This window comes from Saccostrea cucullata, unplaced genomic scaffold, assembly GCF_032062105.1.
Source record: "Saccostrea cucullata isolate Sc308-1 unplaced genomic scaffold, CSIRO_AGI_Scuc_v1 ctg8448, whole genome shotgun sequence".
Taxonomy (NCBI): domain Eukaryota; kingdom Metazoa; phylum Mollusca; class Bivalvia; order Ostreida; family Ostreidae; genus Saccostrea; species Saccostrea cuccullata.
Genome location: NW_026926725.1, coordinates 1 through 23390, shown reverse-complemented (window position 1 = coordinate 23390; position 23390 = coordinate 1). Strand labels below are relative to the sequence as shown.

Below are 23390 nucleotides of genomic sequence, written 5' to 3'. Positions count from 1 at the left end.
TTGGTCAAAATTGGCCCAGTGGTTCTTGAGAAGAAGTCGAAAATGTGAAAAGTTTACAGACGGACAGACAGACGGACAGACAGACAGACAGACAGACGACGGACAAAATGTGATCAGAAAAGCTCACTTGAGCCTTCGGCTCAGGTGAGCTAAAAACATCAAATTGTCCCATTTCAGCAAAGGAAATCCAAAGTGATCAACACATCCACCAAAGCCTGTGAATTACAATGCAAAGAATGTGACATCCCTATTTATGCTACATGCTCCCTATCTGAGAATCATAAGAGACGTAAATTATCAACCCTATTTGAAAGAGACAAACCATTGAAAAAGATTTATTAAAGGAAATAGAAAAACATTATTTCCCCATTATATGAAAAAACTGCCACTGATACAGAAACCAAGATAGAAGGCTTAGACAGAGAATATGAGAAACTTACAGCTGCAGTACAACACCATGGAGAAGAATGCCACAAAGGAATTGACAACAGAAATAACAGAGATGAGATTCAAACACCAGGACATTCTGAAGAAACATCTGGATGAAATCAAACAGATACAGTAGGTTATTGAACAAGCATGGCTCAATCTGAAAAAAAGTGGAAGAATCAAATGAAATATATATCTACAACTATGTATATAGAAATTATACCTCAAAAAACAAAGAATTCAGCATGCAAACTCCCTCCAAAAGTTCAAGTATCACTGCCAATATTTAGCCCAAAGACAATAGATACTGAACAGCTGAAGAAGTTGTTTGGATCTTTGACACCATTATCCACCAAAACAAAAGAAAAAGGCTATACACAATAAAAAAGAAGTACCCAGTACACAAACTAGAAAATTTCTGGAAGAACCAGAACTTATCATCTTCTGGAAGAACCAGAACTTATCATCTCTATAAATACTGGATATGAAGAACTCTGCAGTGTTACCTGTTTTAGTGAAGAAGAAATCTGGATAAGGGCACACAGAATCAATGAGATAAAATGCTTCAATATTCAAAGCTCACTTACCAATTAAGACAATCAAAACAAAATCCCTGAAATGGCCAGTTAATATAGCAGTGACAGGTGATGGGAATCTATTGTACTGTGACTTGGAAACAATTTTAGACTGTGAATAAAGTGAAGAATGAAAAGACACAGATGATGATCATACTACAGGACTGGAGACCTGACAAACCCTGTGTCACTTCCTCTGGTGATCTCTTGGTTAATATGTACAGTGTTACTTGTAGTTATCTCTTGCTTTCTATGTTCAGTAAAACACAGTCCAGAGTTGTGCGTTATTCAGGCTCCTTACAGAAACAAACAATTCAGTTTAATGAGGAGGGTAATTAACCTCTGTATTCAGGAAATTACAAAATTAAATACATCTGCAGTGAGAACAAAAACCTGGATATCTGTGTGGCTGAATTTGAAGCTGGTGCTGTAGTTGTGGTCAATCAGGCTGGAAAACTCCGATTTAAATACACTGGCCATCCTTCTACCTCAAAGAACAAACCATATGAACCCTGTGGCATCACAACAGACAGATCCTGACAGCAGACTGTAATAACCACTGTATCCACATCTTAGACCAGGACGGACAGTTCCTGTGTTATATAGATAACTCTGATCTGAAGGATCCATATGGTTTATGTGTAGACAAAAGTGACAATCTGTTTGTGGCTGAGTACAAAGGAAATTTTCAAAAGATAAATTTTTTTTCAGAATCTGTAATGTGACACCCAGTGAAAAAAATGATAGCCATAGTCAGGTATTGTGACTGAAAACCATGTGATATATTGCAATTATCTTACTTTGAATATTGCATTATATTGCGATATATTGTAGATTACTTACCATTAATACTGTATACAGGGTTATTTTCGCCCCATCTTATTTTCGCCCTTTCACACTTGCAAACAATTTTGCCCCATTTTAAATTCGCCCAATCCTAGTTTTGTTTAAGAAATTATACTGTATTCTTTGAATTCGCCCTGTTTTAAATTTGCCCAAATGAGGGTAGAGCGAAAGGGGCGAAAATAAAACGGGGGCGAAAATTTCCCTGTATATAGTAAATTTAAGCAGAAAGGTTGAAATGCTGTCAAGTTCAAAGACTATTTTACAAGAGGCCCACGGGCCTTATAGGTCACCTGAGTATCATGTAACAACTTTCCAGCGATTGTATTTGGTTCATGTTTTAATCCAAAAGCCATAAAATTCACAAATTTTGAAGGAGGCACCATTGCTTATCAAAGGACAGATTTCAAAGCATTAATTTATTTTTAGTCAAAGTACCCCCCTGGTACCCCTGACCCAGTGGCCCTGAAATTATCTATTTTGAAAGAGGTCCCTTTCTTCATTATAAGGCCAGCATTTTTTTTATGTTCAGGTTTAGTTATGAACATGAGAATAAAATTTTTTTTAAATATGTGTTAGGAAAATGTGTAGACATTGTTCTAAAATTTACTTGATGCCTTAAATTATAATTCCTATCATAAAACAGACAGGGAGAATTGGGGAGTAGGGTGAACATTTTTTCAATTAAGTGTAAAATAATTTTTCTGGCTGATACAAATGATACTACATGCCTGTATATATTTGTATATTCTTGCCTTTTAATAGTTGAATTTTTTTTTTATTTCTTCAGGTTATTGTTTATTTCTTCCTCAAATGGACTTAACTTCTCCCATAGTTTTATTCATTACATCTGATGCATAAGCAACCCTTTTCTGAAGAATGATGCTTAGACTGTAAGCTATAACAGAGTCCTAAACAATGTCGCTGGCAATATACAATAGCTACCACGGGCAGTTTAAAACCTGGGGGAGGAAAATAATTTACAGACAGATACTTTTGAAACGAATAAATAATTATCTCACCAGCATGTCATTGTGCAACAAAGTCGTCAGCATTTTATTTGTCCTTTGAACGTGTGAAACGTTTTGAATGGCACTCGTATCGAAGAATTTTACACTAAACCAAGCTATCTTGAAGTTCTCAGACCATCTAGCTTTTTTTACCCGCCGTTTCATCTTAAAACCGGAAGTGCGACTTCGTAAATTTGAAATCTCGATCCTGACTCAAATTAGACATCAGAAAGAAAACCAGAAGTCTCTGTTGAGACTGAAGCTCTACTGGTTCGTACTTATAGCAAAGGAAGAGAAAAGTACTTAAGCAATAAATAGAATAATGATCCTTGATTAAGTCTCTTAATGTTCTTAGTGTAGTCTACTTGCATGTCACATTATATTATAATCACACTAAAACTGTATTTTGAGTAGCATTTGAGAGTATTTAACAGAAATTTCTATTTCCCGTGGCAACACCGTTCATCGAAATCAAAAACTGACACACAGAATTATGTATCTTAGTGTAGTCTACTTGTGTGCCAATTGAAATCAGACAAAAACTGTAGGAGGAGTAGCATTTTGAAAGAATTTCACAGAAATTTCTATTTTTAGTAACAACGTCAACACCGTTCATCGAAATCTAAAACCTATATACAGAATTATGTATCTTAGTGTAGTCTACTTGTGTGCCAAGTTATATTGAAATCAGACCAAAACTGTAGGAGGAGTAGCATTTTGAAAGAATTTCACAGAAATTTCTATTTTTAGTAACAACGTCAACACCGTTCATCGAAATCAAAAACCGATATACAGAATTATGTATCTTAGTGTAGTCTACTTGTTTGCCAAGTAATATTGAAATCAGACCAAAACTGTAGGAGGAGTAGCATTTTGAAAAATTGTTTACAGACGGACAGACAGCTAGACGGACGGACGACGGACGCATTACTATCGCATAAGCTCTTCTGGTCTCTGACCAGTAGAGCTAAAAATTGTTTTATTTTTTTCTGAAAATTCAAAACCTTGAGTGGAGGGTTTGTAAAACTGAAAATAAAATAAATCCTGGCCTTAAATATGTAATTAGATCATAAGTATATTAACCAGAAGCAAAGGATAAGATGTTCAAAGAATTCATGCATTTCACTATACAATCATTAGAGCCCCCCTTCCCCCCCTAAAACAAGAACCCCTGACCCTGGGCCATAAAATTCACAGTTTTGGTAGAGGCACTCTTGCTCATCATAACTATGCACTTAGTTTATTTAATACCCAGGAGCAGAGAAGAAGATTTTCAAAGAAATAATGCATTTTCACTACCTACTTATTTAGCCCCGCCCTAGCACTAGAACCCCTGACCCCAGGGCCATGAATTTCACAATTTTGGTAGAGGACTCATTGCTGATTACAATCATGCAAACAATTTGACTGCCTGATGTCCAGGAGTAAAGAAGAAGATTTTTAAAGATTGCATTAATTTTAGTGGTTTTGGCCCCACCCCCAGGCCCCAGGGGGGCAAGGATAATGAAATTCACAATTTTTGTTCCCCTTCACCCATAGATGCTTTGTGCCAAATTTGGTTGAAATTGGTTCAGTGGTTGCAGAGAAGAAGCTGAAAATGTTCAAATGTTAACGCATGACTGACGACGATGGACGAAAACAGATAGCAATAGGTCACCTGAGTTTACTCAGGTGACCTAAAAATATAAAACATTTTTTTTTTTAAAGTGGGGGGGGGGGGGGGGGGGGTATTGAAGTAGCATAAAATGTTAGTTTAAGATTAAAATAATACATACTATATAAAAATTTTATTGAGGCCACAGAATAAAATTAAAACCCATTTTTGTGTCGTTTGGTGTTATAGTCTAACCCAACCTAATTTGACATTATGACATACAATTTGGAACTGGCCCATATCTACTGTTTTTTAATACCCCCCACTTGAAAAGTGGGAGGCTATACTGTAATTGGTATGTCCGTCCATCAGGCTGTACATCCAGCTATCTGTACGTCCGTTCGTCTGTTACGCTTTTGGGTACCCATCTCTTATCCGCAACTCCTCTCATACCACTGAGTGAAATTTAATAAAACGTTCACAGAATCTTTATTACATATTGGCATTGTGCACCTCCTATTTTACTTTTTGATCAGACACATATTTTGGGTTTCCCGGCCACAGCAAAACATGGACTTTGCAATTATAACCATATGGGAGGCAGGGGGCATCATTTAGTGAGCTCATAGCTCACAGTACCTCTAGTAATATACATACTCCTGTTTTATATGAAGATGTTTAAAATGGCATAAACGTTATAAAACAAATTAAAGCAGCACTGCATCAAGTAAAAACATGCATGGATGCATGACCATTTCCTTGTAATATATGATGTTCGTGTATATTGAACTAAACATTTCATTGCGACGTCGACCATTTCGATTCCATGTGAGATTTTGAGAACCACAGTACACATGGCATACATCCTGTAGAAATTATTTTTTAAAAATATTTGTTGGTCTGTCTGTTCACACATTATCCTTGATAACAAAAATAATGTAACACAGTTTTTTGTATAGTGGATGTTTCATTCTAAGTATAGTAAAAGGTTGAAATGAACTGACAGGAGCATTGCAGTTCACTCATATTTGTCAAGTTTATTTTTGAAAATAAACTTACGACACAGATTCAGCGAACACCTCTCCTGTGATAGAATCATACAAGGATTGTGAGATGTCCATTAGCTTATCCACCTCACGCTTTGCTTCCTGTCCAATCTCTAAACACATGATGTCTATGACCTCCCAGAATAAAAATTTGGCAGTCTCCTTCACTTCCTGAAAAAATTATCAGAGTGAAACTTAATTCATGGCACATCTAAATGTAATAAACTTGAAGCTGAACAGTAATATTGAAATTGCCTCATACAAACTCTTTTACATACCCTGGGGCTTTATTGACCCTTCTTAGTACAGGGTCCTGTACCCTTTCAATTGGGAATTTTGAATTGAAAAAGTGGAAAAATTTGGAAATATTGAGGTCATTACATTATGTTAAAATGTTGAATAAAAAGTGACTTTGAAGATTTATTCTCTATTCACATCTTTATCATTAAAATCTCGAAATTCAAGTTTGTTTTAACATAATAAGCATTGTAAGGCCATAATAAAAATATTCCTAGATTCTCATCCCCGCCCGCCCCAATTTTATACCCCCCTCAGATAAACTCAGATGACCTATTGCTATCTGTTTTTGTCCGTCGTTGTGCGTCGTGCGTTAACATTTGAACATTTTCAGCTTTTTCTCTGCAACCACTGAACCAATTTCAACCAAATTTGGCACAAAGCATCTATAGGTGAAGGGGAACAAAAATTGTGAATTTCATGATCCCTGCCCCCCCTGGGGCCTGAGGGGTGGGGCCAAAACCACTAAAATTAATGCAATCTTTAAAAATCTTCTTCTTTACTCCTGAACATCAAGCAGTCAAACTGTTTGCATGATTGTAATTAGCAATGATTGTAATCAGCTTCTTCTCTGCTCCTGGGTATTAAATAAACTAAGTACATAGTTATGATGAGCAAGAGTGCCTCTACCAAAATTGTGAATTTTATGGCCCCAGGGTCAGGGGTTCTTGTTTTAGGGTGGGGCTCTAATGATTATAATTATAGTGAAATGCATGAATTCTTTGAACATCTTATCCTTTGCTCCTGGTTAATATACTAATGATCTAATTACATATTAAAGGCCAGGGTTTATTTTATTTTCAGTGTAACAAACCCTCCGCTCAAGGTTTTGAATTTTCAGAAAAAATATAAAAAAAAATCTTTCCGATGTCAAATTTGAGTCGAGATCGAGATTTCAAATTTATGAAATCGCACTTCCGGTTTTAAGATGAAACGGCGGGTAAATAAATCTAGATCTGAGAAGATAGCTTGGTTTAGTGTAAAATTCATCGATACGAGTGCCATTTTCACCCGTTCAAAGGACAAATAAAATGCTGACGACTTTGTTGCACAATGAAATGCTGGTGAGATAATTATGTATTCGTTTCAAAAGTATCTGTCTGTAAATTATTTTCCTCCCCCAGGTTTTAAACTGCCCGTGGTAGCTATTGCATATTGCCAGCGACATTGTTTAGGTCTCTGTTATAGCTTACAATCTGAGCATCATTCTTCAGAAAAGGGTTGCTTATGCATCAGATGTAATGAATAAAACTATGGGAGAAGTCAAGTCCATTTGAGGAAGAAATAAAAAAAAATTCAACTATTAAAAGGCAAGAATATACAAATATATACAGGCATGTAGTATCATTTGTATCAGCCAGAAAAATTATTTTACACTTTATTGAAAAGATGTTCACCCTACTCCCCAATACTCAGTCTGTTTTATGATAGGAATTATAATTTAAGGCATCAAGTAAATTTTAGAACAATGTCTACACATTCACCTAACACATATTAAAACAAGAGGCCCATGGGCCACATCGTTCACCTGAGAAGCTTTGACCATTCTGTTCTTTACCAGATTTCCTCCTTGTAATACATAATGAATCCCCACCCTACCCCACTGATCATAATTTAGACATTTTGAAATCTACATTACCCCAGGATCCTTCCATGTGCACATAAGTTTCAGCTTTTCTGGCCCAGTGGTTCTTGAGAAGAAGATTTTCAAAGATTTTTCCTATATATTTCTATGTAAAACTTTGATTCACCATTGTGGCCCCGCCCTATCCCAGGGGTTATGATTTGAACAATTTAGAATCTACACTACCCCAGGGTGCTTCCACATCAGTTTCAGCTTTTCTGGCCCAGTGGTTCTTGAGAAGAAAATTTTCAAAGATTTTTCCTATATATTTATATGTAAAACTTTGATTCACCATTGTGGCCCCGCCCTACCCCCGGGGGTTATGATTTGAACAATTTAGAATCTACACTACCCCAGGTTGCTTCCACATCAGTTTCAGCTTTTCTGGCCCAGTGGTTCTTGAGAAGAAGATTTTCAAAGATTTTTCCTATATATTTCTATGTAAAACTTTGATTCACCATTGTGGCCCCGCCCTTCCCCTGGGGGTCATGATTTTAACAATTTAGAATCTACACTATACCAGGATGCTTCCATATAAGTTTCAGCTTTTCTGGCCCAGTGGTTCTTGAGAAGAAGATTTTTTAATGACCCCACCCTATTTTTGTCTTTTCTTGATTATCTCCCCTTGTGAGGGAACTTGGCCCTTTATTTTAACAATTTAAATTCCCCTTTACCCAAGGATGCTTTGTACCAAGTTTGGTCAAAATTGGCCCAGTGGTTCTTGAGAAGAAGTCGAAAATGTGAAAAGTTTACAGACAGACAGACGGACGGACAGCTAGACGGACGGATGGACGATGGACAAAATGTGATCAGAAAAGCTCACTTGAGCCTTCGGCTCAGGTGAGCTAAAAATGAAGATATATTGAAAGACTTTTAAAGAATTGATTTTTAAAAATATACTTTGACCAACATCACAAAATTTATATAGCTGGCCCAAACTGGCAGATGATGAAATAAGCAATTAAATGTTCTACTTTCCTATTTGTAAGCATTTATTTATGTGTCCAGTGGTAAGGGGCCTATTAGAATAGCATAAAAAAGAATGTACAAATGTTAATAATTGATTTATCAAAATTTTTTTTTTTTACATTTCCTTCTCCTTCGGGACTTTTTTATTCTCATGTTCATAACTAAACCTAAACATAAAAAAATGCTGGCCTTATAATGAAGAAAGGGGTCTCTTTCAAAATAGATAATTTCAGGGCCGCTGGGTCAGGGGTACCAGGGGGGTACTTTGACTAAAAATAAATTAATGCTTTGAAATCTGCCCTTTGATAAGCAATGGTGCCTCCTTCAAAATTTGTGAATTTCAAATTTTTTTTTTTTACATTTCCTTCTCCTTTTGGACTTTTTTATTCTCATGTTCATAACTAAACCTAAACATAAAAAAATGCTGGCCTTATAATGAAGAAAGGGGTCTCTTTCAAAATAGATAATTTCAGGGCCGCTGGGTCAGGGGTACCAGGGGGGTACTTTGACTAAATTAAATTAATGCTTTGAAATATGCCCTTTGATAAGCAATGGTGCCTCCTTCAAAATTTGTGAATTTCATGGCTTTTGGATTAAAACAAGAACCAAATACAATCACTGGAAAGTTGTTACATGATACTCAGGTGACCTATAAGGCCCGTGGGCCTCTTGTTTTATTTCTGTTTTTCTTTGTCTTAATTCTGATCGGGATCGGTATTCATCTACCATTCTACTTTCTTTTTAAATCCTGCGAAAGTCGACATGATTTTGACAGCTAAAAAAGATAGTTATTCCTGTAATATGGTACATGCATATATATTTTAAACAAAGGTCATTGGTCAAAAAAGGATTGGTGATGATGTGAAGAAAGAGATAATTGAACGTTTACTACAGTGGGTCCCGTTTAAACGGATAGTCAGGTTGTCAGAGTAGTTTTATCCGTATAGCCGAATATTGGAATAGCCGATTGCAATATTTGCCGTACAAACGGCAGATCTTCAGTACATAAGTAACAATTTCAACATGGTTGTATTACGTACCTGTACTTTCGTTTTCGTTTGATGAATGTACCAAGTCAGGAAATGAATTATTTCAGGTTTTAATAACAAGTTCAATATGATTTTGTATGAATAATTTGTTTTTAATTGAAGTGTGAAACTTATTTTCATCTTTATTTAGCACCAGGTACCTTTTTACATTCACCCCATTCGTTGATGGCCTCCATTTTGGAAAACGGAAGTTGATTGAATACATGACTATATTACATAAACCATTTTTTTCCGGATTGCTGATTAATAAATTTAAAAAAAATGTTTATTGTTTCATCTTTATCTGTATTTGTATGTCATTTTCAAGCACATAATAGATATATACGTATATTTATATGGGGTGCATGTGATTTTATTGCAAATCTCGCCTGAAAGTATTACACTGCGGTTGAAATAGCGTTGCCTTGAGTGATGACACTGTTGGATTTGACAATTGAACAATTTGAATCACGGATTGCATTCTATAAAACAAGCGCTTTAATTGGTTGATATGGACCCGCCCACTCTCGTGCAGTATCCTTTGCCTTTGTAAGTTGGAAAGCGTCTTACGGCCTTGTGATGGTCGAAAACCGATGGTGACTTTTTGAACAAAAAAAATATAAAAACAAACAAAGACTAACTATGAAATCACTTTATAACATGTGATATATTCCTATCGCAGATTGTACATGTATATCGTTTGATGACAAACACTAATTTCATTTTATCCTACATGTAATTCTGCCGATTTTCTATTCACGGCATTTTCAATTTTCAGTGGTGCAAATTGAAAACGCGTTCGTGCGTAGAAAGCATATCCAGCTAATATCGGAGCACCCGTTGAAAAAATATAAATTCATGTGTGGTAAAACATCAGATTTAATTAAAAGTTTACTGTTTTGTTGTCACGAGTTTCAAAAATACCATGTTTCAAATGTGTGCATACCTATTTTAATTGTCGTCATGGCAATATTTAAACTTGCGATCTGGAATCTTAAAATTGCACTTAAAAGTGAACACATATCCAACTAAATGACCAAGTGCTACCATTTAATAGACAGTCTAATTCTGATAATTTAATTTAATACCCAAGCGAAGTGTCATACTCAAACTGAAAAGTTCAATAATTAAAATTTCACGCCGAACAAAATTGAACACAAGCCAATTATCAATGATCAAAATTAACACCCAAGCCGGTCATCACTATTGTTATCAAAATATATCGATCTACTGTGCCCACTGCTAACACAGGTAAGGTGCTGGCGTGCGTTCAGCCGTGACTAATCCCCTCATTGTCGTAATTTGACTGGAAGTGTCAAACTTGTGTAAACAAAGGATTTTTACACGGAAGGTAGAGGTGTGAACAAGACAATTATTATGAAAATCACTACATAGGCAATTTAGCCACATATGATCCACATATGCATTGCCTTTCATATGAAGATCATATGTGGATCATATGAGAATCATATGTTTATATAATCATATGAGAATCATATGTGGCCAATCATATGAGAATCATATGATCATGCATATGTTAATCATATGAAGTAATATACATATGATTCTCATATGAAAGGCCTTACATATGAGAATCATATGTATATTTTGGCAGTGGTCATATGAGAATCATATATATGAAACTGATCATATGAGAATCATGTGAAACCATATTCACTAATTTGCCCTTGTTATACTCAAGTAAAAATCATATGAATATTTTGACAGTGATCATATGAGAATCATATGACACAGTGATCATATGAGAATCATATGAAACAGTATTCACTAATTTGCCCTTAGTATACTCAAGTAAAGTTTCAATTTCAATTATATAAAATTATCTCAATAGTAATTTAAATGTACATCAATTTCAAAAGAATTTGTTAGCAAAAACTCATGTTAAGTTCTACTCTGTTTAACACCCCCCTCCCCCCTTTTCCCTTATAAAAAAAAAACTCTCACAATTTTCTTTTTCTGTAATAATGCATATCCCAGACAAAATTGATAAAGAATAAATTAATTTGCTTTTTATTTCAAATCTTTTGGGTTTGGGTTTATTACTTGAGTAAAATTTAAAAAATCCGTATTTTTCCCGGACCGGTTTTGACTTCTATCGGATGAAAGTGTACGTCATATTTGACGTCACTGCTGCAGCAGAAGTGCTGAGTGTTGGAAAAAGTAAGTAATCTCCTAACAATTTTTAAAGACCTTTAATTCATATTGTTTAAATATCGTTTCATTACGGTTACAGGTTCGTATGAACTCATCTCTGTAATACTCTCATCACTTGTAATTGTTAAATTAATGCATTTCGTAAACTTAACCTACATAACGTTGGTGATCTGTAAGTAATTTTGGATAAATTTGTTTCTGAATGGATGTAAACATTACAATTTACATGTTAGGCTAAAGGCATTACTTTGTTTTCTTTTTGTTTTGACTTTTGTTACGTACTGATTTGAAAGTGAAAGTAGAAACCCTGTATAGCAGTTTGGCGCTTTTGTATGTTGAGATTGTTATCAAGTCGATTCTTTCATCAAGTTAATGACAAATGTTTGTTTTTATGTCCTATAGATGCATTCAACAACTTGAGTTCAGTGTCACCGTGCTGCTTTTTTATTATGTCCAAGAAGCCCAAAGCTGATAACCCAAACGGAAAAGATTTTTAACAAACTACTATTAAACCATCAACAAACTACCAACAAACTATATTTTAGTGGTTTGTTAAAGTAGTTTGATAGTATAGCATTTAATGAAACACAAACAAACCACTGTTTCTAAAAATAAGTAAAGTGGTTTGTTAGTCTTTCATTTCTGCTGATTGTGATTTCTTTATAGTTTGTTAGACTTGGTATCTTGCAACAGTGTTTTATTAGTAGAGCATTTGCATCTAACCACATGGGAAATTACTTTACAGACATGTTTAGGGTTGAATTATCTGGAATTGTTGAAGTTTCTAAGAACAGCTTAATCTTTACATCCGGTGTTAGCTATTTGCGCCAATTTTCAAACCACCATGCAGGTCAGAAACAAAGGAACTGGTGAAAGGACATTCAAATTGTTAGTATCGTTCTACAAGATTGTGACATGACTGGAAAAAGCAGCAATTAACATTATTAAAAGATGGATCTAGATACAGAAGAGGTATTTAATGCATGTCATGAAGTTCCTTTTTGCCTAAAATAATTAAGGCTGGACTACAGTAATGAACCTTCTGTGTATGTGGATGTGTATGCTTTTTACTAGCTTTGGGTTTTTATCAATTTCAGATTGACCTATAATTCCTATACTAGTTTAGATCAGTTATGCATTGGATTATGGGAAGTATACTTGAAAATAAGACAAAAAAAGATGTCTTTCAAAGTTGCAATAAGGCCATGCAGAAAAAGGAAATATTGCAGCATTTTCCATGCCAGATGAAGCAGGGAATATTTAAATGTCAGCTTGAAGAACATTTTTTTGGTGAAAAATACTATTAAGATGTGCACAACATGAAGGAGAATATGTGCGGATAAGTACATAGACATGACTTGGAAACTGGCATCTCCTAAACAAAAGGCAACATGTTGGAATGTTGCACTTGCATTGGCTAAACTGAATCCTGGAATTTAAAATACTCTGAAACAAGACTTGTTGAATACTTCAAAATGTGACTGTTTTAGGTGTTTTCAAAGACTTGTGGATTTGTAAAGGAAAATTCAAATCTAGTGTTTTGCTGATGGATTTGTTACCAGTGTTTTGTTAGTAGTTTGTTAGAGTGGTTTGATAGTAGTTTGTTAGTGTGGTTTGATAGTAGTTTGTTAGAATGGTTTGATAGTAGTTTGTTAGAGTGGTTTGATAGTAGTTTGTTAGAGTGGTTTGATAGTAGTTTGTTAAGAGTGGTTTGATAGTAGTTTGTTAGAGTATAGTTTGTTAGCTCATTTGCATGTGATTTGCTATACTATTAAACTACTTTCAAACCATAGTGGTTTGTTAGTAATTTGTTATAGTAGTTTGTTTGCCCTTTTTTTCCGTATGGGAAGACTGGCGATTGATCCAAAAGCTGATTGTGACAGACGATTGGATCATTACAATATTAAAGGTAAAAAGAAATACTTGCAATAAAAAATCAAAGTGTACATCTGTAATGACTCCTTTATGACAAAATATTTCTTGATAATTTATTTTTGTTCCTTTATAATTCTACATTGTTTGCATGGCTTCATCAAAAATAAATTCAACTCATAATATAGAAGTTGTATTCTACATTATGAAACAATTTTAATCCAATGCACTTTTAAAATATGGTAAGTATGAATAGAATATGCTGGCTTTAAAAGCTATGAAACTATACTATAACTTCAGGGGGTATAATAATAACAGTGGCAACTTTCAAGGTACACATATGCATGTGTATGTGTTGAAAGTACATCAGGTAGCTAATCCATTGAATATTTACATCTATGTACTCATTGACTGACATTTATAAAAAAAATTTTTTAATACTAATAGAGAACCTAGTTTCGGGTGAAATGTAAGATATTTAAGACTTTTGAGAACCTACAAACTTGTATACTCTCTCTTTTTTGTAGTTTAAGCTTTAGTTATGCTTAGAAAATATCTACTGTGTTAATATTGGTTTTACAGGTTCAATATACAGGTTCAACATACAGTCAGCCTCTCATAAGAAAAAATCCAAAGATCCTAGGCTTGTCAAAAGTTAAGGTAACTACACACTGTTTAACAGACTTTGTTATATTCTTCTCAACAAAGTTTGGGATATCCTGGAATCACAAAGTCTGTTTTTCTGCCTATCTACTTGTCTGTGATTTTTTTTGTCAAAAAGTAATATATTTGTCAGAATCTTCTAAATTTTTGGCTATATACTATTTGAACATTCCATCATATTCAATTGACAAAAATAAAAATAAAATGCTTTTTATGATTTTAATATGAAGCATATATTCCAATAGTGCAATTGTCTTGCAAAATTCAATTCAATTATCAAAATAAAAAAAAATGCTTTTTATAATTTTATTATGAAGCATATCTTCCAACAGTGTCTTGCAAATTACATTATAGGATTTCACAAAACACCTAGTATATAACATTAGTTTTATCTCGTATTATATCTGTGTCGGTGAATTGGGAATACATTTGTTTGCTGATGAATAAGTTACTTTAATATAACTTGTAGAATTGATTTTGTAATTTAAGAATTATTTTATTTTTATTTTTGAAATTTTTGTAGAGACCATTTTTGTAGAGACCATTCTGTGCCACAAAGAAATTGTTCAGGAAGGGGAGAACTGGTGGATTTGCATTTTTGGTACAGTTCAAAGGGATTCTCAAAATGGTCAGATCAGAGGGAGGACAACTGAAAATATTGAAAGATACAGAAGGAAAAAGAACCTGGAAATATATGGAATAATTATGAAATGTGGAGAATGTACACAACCTTTCTGAATTTGACCTGTAAAGATTTCTTATTTGTATGCTAGAATATCAAAAAACTTGATTCTTCATAAATTTACAATAGAGAATACATGACAAATGTAATTGCTGATATTTCAATTTTGCTGTGGACACTTTCATGTCATATGGTATTTTTATACAAGTACATGACCTAATTATTTTATTCATTTGTACATGTATACATCTGCTGAAATCTTATAATTTGTACTCATTTTAGAATATGTTAAATACATGTATCGACAAATGCTACCGACTTGTTTGTATATTTTCTTGTTTAGAATGTACACTGTGAAAAATTAGTTATTTCTCTTGATGAAAATAATTTTATCAAAAAAGTTGTGTAAGCATTATAAGATATAGATATCTTAAAATATTTAACCAATGAAGATAGATCATTGTACATGTAATGTAATGAATTTTCATCTAAAGCAGAAATATCTGATTTTTAAATATGTACAAGAATGTGAAAAATATTGAAAGAGAACACACATAACTGTTTCATATGATCTACATATGATGCCCCTTTCATATGATTCTCATATGTAAATATCTTGAAACACACATAAGTGTTTCATATGATTTACATATGATGCCCTTTTCATATGATTCTCATATGTAAATGGCTTGAAACACACTTAAATCATTCATATGAAAATCATATGTAGTTATTTTCATATGATTCACATATGTGGATCATATGTAAATCATATGATTTGCTTCATATGATTCACATATGATGCCCTTTTTTGTGATTCTCATATGAAACCAATCATATGATTCACATGTGATACACATATGTGCATCATATGTGGCGAAGTTGCCTGTGTATGATAGGCGAAATTTTTGTATCAGATAAAACGAAAATACGATATTTTCCTATCAGAATATCAGGTGAAATTATTAATAAATATATAAGAAATGGTTTTGTGCTCTGATATTGTATCAGATTAGCCGAAATATTCGTTTAACCGCTATCCGATTAAATGGAATCCACTGTATTACTTTTATTCGGGTACTGTAGATAAAATTACATCGATTGACCTGGTCAATAAAAAATCTGCAGAAAAAATTAAAAATTTAAAATAAAAGCTGCCCGCCTCGATTTCTAAAAAAATTCGGATAAGAATCTAGCAATTTATTTATTATGGCCTAAAATTTAGCCTGGGTATCATTTGGGATTTTTTTAACTTAATTTTGAGGAAAAACAGTAAATTTTCAATTGGGACAGGGTCCTTTTCCATACACTAGACCTGGATGCAAGGGTTATTAAGCCCCGATACCCCTTTAAAAACGAAAACATGTATATGGCATTTTTTTCAGGAAATAGTAACACAACAGTGCTAAGTAAATATACATAATACAATACCATATGACATTTACCTCATTTGTGTAAGTAACCTTGACTTTTGGAGCAACAGTAGGTTGTGGAACAGCCATTTTATCTGTAGACACAGATGTTTGATCAGGGACATTGTATCCTCTGACTGCATCCTTCCTTGGAGAATCCACAAAATCTGAAAATAAACATTTTGATCTTAGTGATACTACCGGTACTGTCATTTACATTTTCTTACAAGAAGGATTATGGCTGTGTATTGAGCAAAAAATTTCGATATGATACAATATTTTTTTAAGCGATATGCAATATATTGGGTTCTTAAACAAGTCCATCAAAAAAGTCATAAAAAATCATTAAAATGCATGAATTTCATAAAAACTAAGTGTTTTATAACCCATTTCAAAGTTCATGCCTCCAAGTCATTACAAATAACACTTCAAATTAAAACTTTTTAAAATTACTGTAAAATCAACATGTTAAAATGAAATTATCTATGTAATAATTATAAATTATACTATTTCCTCAATGATTATTTGATTATTGCTAAGTTTTAATTCAAAAAAGTTTTATATAATCTTCAGTGATTAAAATTTTCATCTTTTTCACAGAATTAGAAGAAAAAAATGTCTGTTAGATACGTATTGGAAGTAATTTTTTGATAAGATATGATTCTTGAATATCGATATGTATCGATATATTGATACAGCCCTGAGAAGGATATGGAGATAAAAACAGTATATTCAATATCAAAGTCCATAAAACAATACAAAATAGGAGCAGAGCTAGCAAACACGGACCTCCAAAACATCAGGGGTGGGATCAGCTAGGTGCCATTACAATTACACATAATTACATACAATTAACTTTACCCATTCAGATCTTTTGAAAATTAAAATTTTAGTTTATCATGCAGATCTTGTCTTTGCTTCTGTTGTTCAAACACAAACCTGAATCTTTGATGATGATCTGCCCAATATATTTCCCATTGTTATCAAAGCTGTTCTCAGGCTCTGGTAAAGAGAAAGCTGGTAATGGACCTCCATAGATAGCCTAGATACGACAAATACGATGTAATTCTTGAACTAGCACAGGTATTTCAGAAGGAGAATAAAGTGCCCCGCCACAGCATGATACGCCCGCCAAATATTGTTCAATAATCATAAATTGGTTAGGATGCAAGAAAATCAGGTAGCCTTGATTGATTAACAGATTGACACAGATTTCAATGATCTAATTTCCATTTCTTATCATACTAAGAGACTTGCAGTGTAGGGATTGATTATAACAAATACATCATATAACTCTAAACCGGTTGTGTTAGAGCATAACAAATATCCATCTGCAGCTTACTTAAACTTAAATTGTTAATTGCATATATTCTGAAATGATAGAAATGCTACAGTTTAATAAAAAAAAAATCAAACATAAATTATAATTTCTTCAGACTATAAAATTCTAAGTGAGACATGACTGCAATTTGTTGCAAATATATAAAAATTGAAATATATATTTTTTTTTCAATGAACACATGTAAAAATTAGTTTTAATTTTATTATACAATATTAATTTAGTTTTAATCATACACTAAAACATAAATTTGTTTTAATTACATTACACCAATTGGAAGATCTTTATCTGGACTAGCCATCAAGAACTCTTAATTAACACAAGCAACTATGAGGCCATTTCTTTTTGCCCAACTCCCGAGAGATAAATCAAGATAACAGCTGCATCAGATCTATAAATGCTCTTAGCTCCTGAAAATAAACTCATTAATTTCTCACTAATTTGGCATGCAAGTTTCTGCTATCAAAATTCTTCTTGACCAGTGCTTGATAATTATGCCCATGGGACAAACTGAATTCCTCTCAAAGCATAAACATTTGTTACAGATTGCTGTAAAGTATATAATGAAAAAATAAGTTTTTACTTAATTTAACATTCTTTAATAAGGATACAACTATATTTTTACATTTTTTAGGATTATGAAATTTAAAATTTTAAAGACTTATTTTTTTAAAAAAATCACTTAAATTAAAGGTCACAGTGACCTTGAAATAGGCCGCGACACACCTTCTACTTTAGCTGTATACTTTTGCCAAGTTTAAAAGCTCTAGGTCTCATAGTTTTCTAGTTATGAGTCGGACAGGGTTTTTCCATATTTGGCTATAACATCTTAATTAAAGGTCAGAGCGACCTACTTTTTGTGCGCGACACACCTTCTACCCAAGATGTATCAGCTGACAAAGTGTGATAACTCTAGGCCTTATAGTATTAAAGTTATGAGCCGGACACGAGAAAAGCTAACAGACGGACGGACACGAAGCCTAACACATAATACGTCCCGTCTGAAGACGGGCGTATAAAAATACTCTTGAGAATATCAAAATAGCAAGGCCATGTTAGTCAAAATGGTAATAAACTTTCAAGTTTAATTCTGAAGTGACAACGTTATGGAGGTAAAAATGTTTGGGAGAATAAGAAAGAAATCTCTTTCATAAAAAAGAAATGCCCATGCTTGCTTAGATCACTTTGGCTCTGCTGTTCAATTCCCTTGTGAAACTCTCATCATATATTTAGCCCCACCATACCATCAGGGTCAAAATTTATTCATATTTGTATTATATCCAAGAATGCTTCCTGTGAATATGAGTAATCACAGACTTGCTGTCCTTGAGAAGAAAATACTGTATACAGGGAAATTTTCGCTCCCGTTTTATTTTCGCCCCTTTCGCCCTTTCCTTCATAGGGCGAATTTAAAACGGGGCGAATTCAAATTACACCTCATAATTTCTTTATCAGAACTATGACTGGGCGAATTTAAAATGGGGCAAAATTGTTCACAGGTTCAAAAGGGCGAAAATAACACGGGGCGAAAATAACCCTGTATACAGTAGTTCTTATATATTTCAAAGTAAAGCTTTGATTCATAACTGTGGCCCATCCTATCCCCAGATAGCCATAATTTAAAACCTACATTTCCTCAGGAAGCCTTCAAATATAAAAGTTTTATCTTTTCTAATTTCGTAATTCTCAGGAAGAAGGATTTTCAAGTTTTTTTTATGCATTCCAATGTTCACGCAGAAAATGTAAGAAGTTTAGAAACAAGGGACAGAAAGTCATACGGAAGCTGGACAATAGATGGTCATTAACCTTGCTTTTCAGATCAAGTAACCAAAGAGCAAAGTTAATGTGAATTAAACAAGTATTGTGGCAAAAGCTAGGGTAAGCAAGAAAAAAAAAACTTGGTATAAAAGTAAAGTTGTATCTTTGCCAGGTCATGGGACTCATGAAAGCGAGGCATACATGCATATGTAATGCACTGTTTCCATAGTCTTGCAAAATTAACACAAAAACAGATTCTTTAAAATGGAGATGACATACCTCACCAATAGATGTGTTGAGTTTTCTTTCTATGAGAGCTGATCGTTGTGGGCACCAGTTTTCTTCTGGTTCAATAAAGGTTGCCTTATCCAGAGTCACACAGTTGTCCACTGTGGTCAGTCCAAAGAACTGACAGAAATGGGCAGCCTCACTCTGGTCATCAAAACTCAGGCTCCTCACTAAATCCTCCAAAGGTAGCTGAAAATAGCAGGAAAAATCATATAAACCTGTAATATCTATTCTTCTTGTAGCAATAATTAGTTCTTAGTGTTTTGTAATTCAGATTTGATTACATTTTAATAACTGTGTTAGTAGTGTGCATACAATGGGCTTCATGATTATTGATGAAATCAATGAAATGCTGCAGACATTATTCCCCAGTAACTCACGAATGTTATCAAAATACTATCAGATCAGAAACACGTCAAACCTGTATAGCTGAAATAAATATTTCACTGTAGAATATATACACATGGAATTAATTATCGCATAATTTATGCGAGAAGCACCACATGCGAAATAAAATTACTCGCCTTTATTTTTATGGTGCTGAAATCTATGTAAAATCTCTTGATCAACCGTCCATTCGCAAATTATTATTCTCGTGATTTGCCGTTGAAGAGCCCATACGCGATAATAAGTACGTTAGTACTCGCCAAAAATAAGGAATCTACAGTAATTATTTAGACCATATCTCTGTGTCATCTTACGCAATTTCTTAATGCCTAATGCCTCAGCTAATGCCTTGGTTTTTATATTTCAGTCAACCTTTCTCAACCTCTGAGGTTATCCTGCAACATTCACAATAACACAGACTTGATTTCTAAACAAACTTGTTTGCAAGCATCAAATTTTACCTGTACTCCCTTGTGATGTGCCTTCACCAGGATATATAATGCTTTTTTCCTAACTTGAGTAAAATATCTGCAAAAAAAAAAAAGTCTTTTCCAAAGAAATTTCTTTGATTGTGACTAACCATACAACTCTATTTACGTTAATTCAATATACATTATTATTTTACCAATATTACATTTTTATATTATGCCAAATAAACAGGTAAATTATTTTCAGACTACATGTATTTCATGCCCAAGAGAGCTCTTAAAGCAATTGCAGGGAATGTTTTGCTGAAGAATTAGTAAAGGAATATGTTAGGAACTCATGGATAATGATACCAGTATTTTGAAATTGACAGTTTAGAGATACAGACATACACACCTGCAACTTTCAACCACACACATTTTCCTGATGTTCAATATACTGGTACTAATACCGGTAATAACAAGAGGCCCACAGGCCTTATAGGTCACCTGAGTATCATGTAACAACTTTCCAGCGATTGTATTTGGTTCTTGTTTTAATCCAAAAGCCATGAAATTCACAAATTTTGAAAGAGGCACCATTGCTTATCAAAGGGCATATTTCAAAGCATTAATTTATTTTTAGTCAAAGTACCCCCATGGTACCCCTGACCCAGTGGCCCTGAAATTATCTATTTTTGAAAGAGGCCTCTCTCTTCATTATAAGGCCAGCATTTTTTTATGTTTAGGTTTAGTTAAGAACATGAGAATTAAAAAAGTCCCAAAGGAGAAGGAAATAAAAAAAAAATTTGATAAATCAATCATTAACATTTGTACATTCTTTTTTATGCTATTCTAATAGGCTCCTTACCACTGGACACATAATGCTTACAAATAGGAAAGTAGAACATTTAATTGCTTATTTCATCATCTGCCAGTTTGGGCCAGTTATATAAATTTTGTGATGTTGGTCAAAATATATTTTAAAAAATCAATTCTTTAAAAGTCTTTCAATATATCTTCATTTTTTTAATATGTGTTAGGTGAATGTGTAGACATTGTTCTAAAATTTACCTGATGCCTAAAATTATAATTCCTATCATAAAACAGACAGGCAGTATTGGGGAGTAGGGTGAACGTTTTTTCAATTAAGTGTAAAATAATTTCTCTGGCTGATACAAATGATACTACATGCCTGTATATATCTGTATATTCTTGCCTTTCAATAGTTGAATTTTTTTTTTATTTCTTCAGTTACTTATTGTTCATTTCTTCCTCAAATGGACTTAACTTCTCCCATAGTTTTATTCATTACATCTGATGCATAAGCAACCCTTTTCTGAAGAATGATGCTTAGACTGTAAGCTATAACAGAGACCTAAACGATGTCGCTGGCAATATGCAATAGCTACCACGGGCAGTTTAAAACCTGGGGGAGGAAAATAATTTACAGACAGATACTTTTGAAACGAATACATAATTATCTCACCAGCATGTCATTGTGCAACAAAGTCGTCAGCATTTTATTTGTCCGTTGAACGGACGAAACGTTTTGAATGGCACTCGTATCGATGAATTTTACACTTAGCTTTTTTTACCCGCCGTTTCATCTTAAAACCGGAAGTACGAGTTCATAAATTTGAAATCTCGATCCTGACTCATATTTGACATCGGAAAGAAAAAAATTGTTTTATTTTTTTTTTCTGAAAATTCAAAACCTTGAGCGGAGGCTTTGTACAACTGAAAATAAAATAAATCCTGGCCTTAAATATGTAATTAGATCATTAGCATATTAACCAGGAGCAAAGGATAAGATGTTCAAAGAATTCATGCAATTCACTATATAATCAATAGAGCCCCGCCCTAACACCAGAACCCCTGACCCTGGGGCCATAAAATTCACAATTTTGGTAGAGGCACTCTTGCTCATCATAACTATGTACTTTGTTGGTTTATTTAATACCCAGGAGCAGAGAAGAAGATTTTCAAAGAAATAATGCATTTTCACTACCTACTTATTTAGCCCCGCCCTAGCACTAGAACCCCTGACCCCAGGGCCATGAATTTCACAATTTTGTTAGAGGACTCATTGCTGATTACAATCATGCAAACAGTTCGATTGCTTAATGTCCAGGAGTAAAGAAGAAGATTTTTAAAGATTGCATTAATTTTAGTGGTTTTGGCCCCACCCCTCAGGCCCCAGGGGGGCAGGGATCATGAAATTCACAACTTTTGTTCCCCTTCACCCATAGATGCTTTGTGCCAAATTTGGTTGAAATTGGTTCAGTGGTTGCAGAGAAGAAGCTGAAAATGTTCAAATGTTAACGCACGACGAACGACGACGGACGAAAACGGATAGCAATAGGTCACCTGAATTTACTCAGGTGACCTAATAAAAACTTTAGCTCTCTGATTGTTAATCCCAGTGAAACCAGTGAGCTACAGGATCTACAAATAAATAAACTTACCTGTGAAGAATACAGGAGCAGAGAAAGGATCCCTCTCTAACAAGACGGAAGAACCTGACATAGTTATTACTGTTGAGGGCTGCATAAACTTTGAGGGCATAGTTAATTAAAGTCGAGTTCCAAACTTCTGGTCTTAATTGTTGGGTCTCTCTTAAAGTGTGAAACATACAATGAAAGTCTCAATAATGTACCAAAATTGAAAAAAATATAGGCTGTAACTTATTTGTAGATAATTTATAAAAAATAAAACAACTTTGTATCAAGCATATGTTATATTTTAAAATTTACACATTTTGATCAGAATCTAGGATGGTGATAGAGTAGGAAGAATCTTTCTTATAGTTACCTGTATCAGCTAAGTATTTAGCATTAACATTAAGTAAATAAATCATTCACATTAGATATTATATAAATATTGCATGTAGTTGAGTGTAACATTGAAAATTTTCATCCCAAGAAAACCATTGTCAACCGAGGCGCAGCTGAGGTTGACAATGGTTTTCAAGGGGTGAAAATTTTCAATGATG

General features: G+C 33.8%; 1 protein-coding gene, 1 long non-coding RNA gene and 1 pseudogene across 3 annotated transcripts; 2 read left to right on the top strand and 1 right to left on the bottom strand.

Annotated features, from left to right (window-relative positions):
• The first annotated feature begins 427 nt into the window (after positions 1-427).
• Positions 428-1729, top strand: LOC134272515 (uncharacterized; annotated as a pseudogene).
• A 3750-nt stretch (positions 1730-5479) lies between these two features.
• LOC134272517 (germinal-center associated nuclear protein-like) lies at positions 5480-23013 on the bottom strand (the record flags this gene model as incomplete). Its single annotated transcript, XM_062754740.1, has 6 exons — positions 5480-5668; positions 16253-16386; positions 17159-17261; positions 19596-19793; positions 20453-20519; positions 22864-23013. Coding segments are annotated over 6 exons (814 nt in total), but the record flags the coding sequence as incomplete, so codon positions are not given.
• Positions 13438-15014, top strand: LOC134272516 (uncharacterized). Of its 2 annotated transcripts, none has more exons than XR_009993215.1 (3): positions 13438-13499; positions 14045-14109; positions 14649-15014. It is a non-coding gene; the product is annotated as an uncharacterized LOC134272516 (long non-coding RNA). The 2 variants fall into 2 exon arrangements; XR_009993216.1 differs by having other exon boundaries at positions 14045-14116.
• Positions 23014-23390: the final 377 nt, after the last annotated feature.